Raw genomic sequence first — 1,560 nt, forward strand, 5'->3', positions numbered from 1 at the left:
TAATGTATTCTTCCCTTGTATGACAAGTTGATCAATGAAATTCTAGAATGGGTGTATTCTATCATGAAGATCCACCAAACCACCACACAAAGAGATGCAAAATATTTGCAGCTACCATAAAGGAAGTGTTTTCTTTCAACTGCCAAAATTCTTGTAGAAAGCTTTCTATTGCAAGCCTTGATGATGAGGAGTTCCCAGCAATCACTGATCTTGAAGAGGAACAACAAGTATGTATTTCACTTCACCACAATCCTTATAACACGATGTTTCATTTTCATGTTTTTTTGCATACCACAAACCATAGTTTGAAAGGTGGTTGTGCAAACTAGAATTCATTTCAACATATTTGGTATAATTATTATTACATTTCAACTATAGTTTTTTCGTTTGATAAATGTTATGTAAACAATGATTTGGACAAAAGTATTATATCTCCATTTAGTTTTAAGCTTTAACATGTTTTAATAATTATCAATCAATACATAAACTGTTTTTTTATTGTTAGATCAAACAAACTTTTTAATTTTAATGTGAAATTCATTGTTAAGCTTTTGAAGTTAGTTATACTGTGCTTTAGGTGGTTGTTATGGCGGTTAGAAGCCGCCAAGCCATGGAGAAACAGAAGCACAAGCCAGGCTTATATGTCACACAAACTATAACAACAAAAGAAAAAAAAGAAGGTGGTAATGAAGAAGAACATGATGATCAAAGAGAAGAGTTTTGTTCTGTTAAGAGTTGCTTCTCATGTTGTTCTTCTTCCAATGCTGCTGCTGTGAGTGATGAAGCATTCTGTTCTGTGAAGACAAACCTCTCGAGATGTAATTCAAGCATCAATGAAGCTGTTGAGTTGTTTCCGCCGCCGGAGTATTGGCGGCGTTCGATTATTCGGGAGCTTTGTCATTGTGAGGGATGGCCTTTTGGTCTCTGCCGGAAAGCTGTGTTGCTTCCACCATTGCCTAAGTCACCTTCTGAATCATGGTTGTCAAGCAAAATACAAAGAAGTTCTAAGGATGCTACTTGAAGAGCATATTTAGAAGCATGACAGTGATGTGATGACTGATGAGTGATAAGCAATAAAAATTGTTGGATTCTATGTTGTTAGAGTTGGTATTTTGAGACTTTAAGGTCACGGGTTCAAAATCCGAGAACAGTTGAGGTATGTTATTTGTATTCACCTTTCTTGTATACTTAGTTGACAACACTTCTTTGTTATTAAATCCAATGATAAGAGTGCATAATAAGAACAAACTAGAACTCAGTCCATACACCCTCTCAACCCCATTGTTATGTTATCAATGACAACTATTTTCAGTTTCAGTCTTAAACTGACTCCTAAGATATATATATATAGATGCTGCTTATTTTGCACTTCATATTACTGTTATCTCAGCAATTGTATCAATGAGAAGATTCATGATATAGTACCAATAAAGTAAATAAATTCTGTGTTCCTACCTACTGATCATTATTCAGAATCTTTTGTTAATTGAATTTTTTTAGATCATTGTTATAGAACTCGACCCAAGTTGGGGAGAGAATATTTAATTTGTGAATTATTCT

General features: G+C 34.1%; 1 protein-coding gene across 1 annotated transcript; it reads left to right on the forward strand.

Annotated features, from left to right (window-relative positions):
- LOC130935277 (uncharacterized) lies at positions 1-1,311 on the forward strand. The gene is made up of 2 exons (XM_057864963.1): positions 1-227; positions 578-1,311. The coding sequence occupies exons 1-2, from the start codon at positions 48-50 to the stop codon at positions 1,019-1,021; spliced, it is 624 nt and encodes a 207-aa protein (XP_057720946.1). The 5' UTR covers positions 1-47; the 3' UTR covers positions 1,022-1,311.
- The last annotated feature ends 249 nt before the right edge of the window (positions 1,312-1,560 follow it).

Source organism: Arachis stenosperma, chromosome 6 (genome assembly GCF_014773155.1).
Source record: "Arachis stenosperma cultivar V10309 chromosome 6, arast.V10309.gnm1.PFL2, whole genome shotgun sequence".
NCBI classification, from domain to species: domain Eukaryota; kingdom Viridiplantae; phylum Streptophyta; class Magnoliopsida; order Fabales; family Fabaceae; genus Arachis; species Arachis stenosperma.

What these genes read in the sequence shown, in the direction of transcription:
- LOC130935277 (XM_057864963.1), top strand. Translation starts at nt 48, where the DNA reads ATGGGTGTATTCTATCATGAAGATCCACCAAACCACCACACAAAGAGA. An exon ending in ATCTTGAAGAGGAACAACAA is followed by an intron (nt 228 to 577) that starts GTATGTATTTCA and finishes ACTGTGCTTTAG; the next exon opens with GTGGTTGTTATGGCGGTTAG.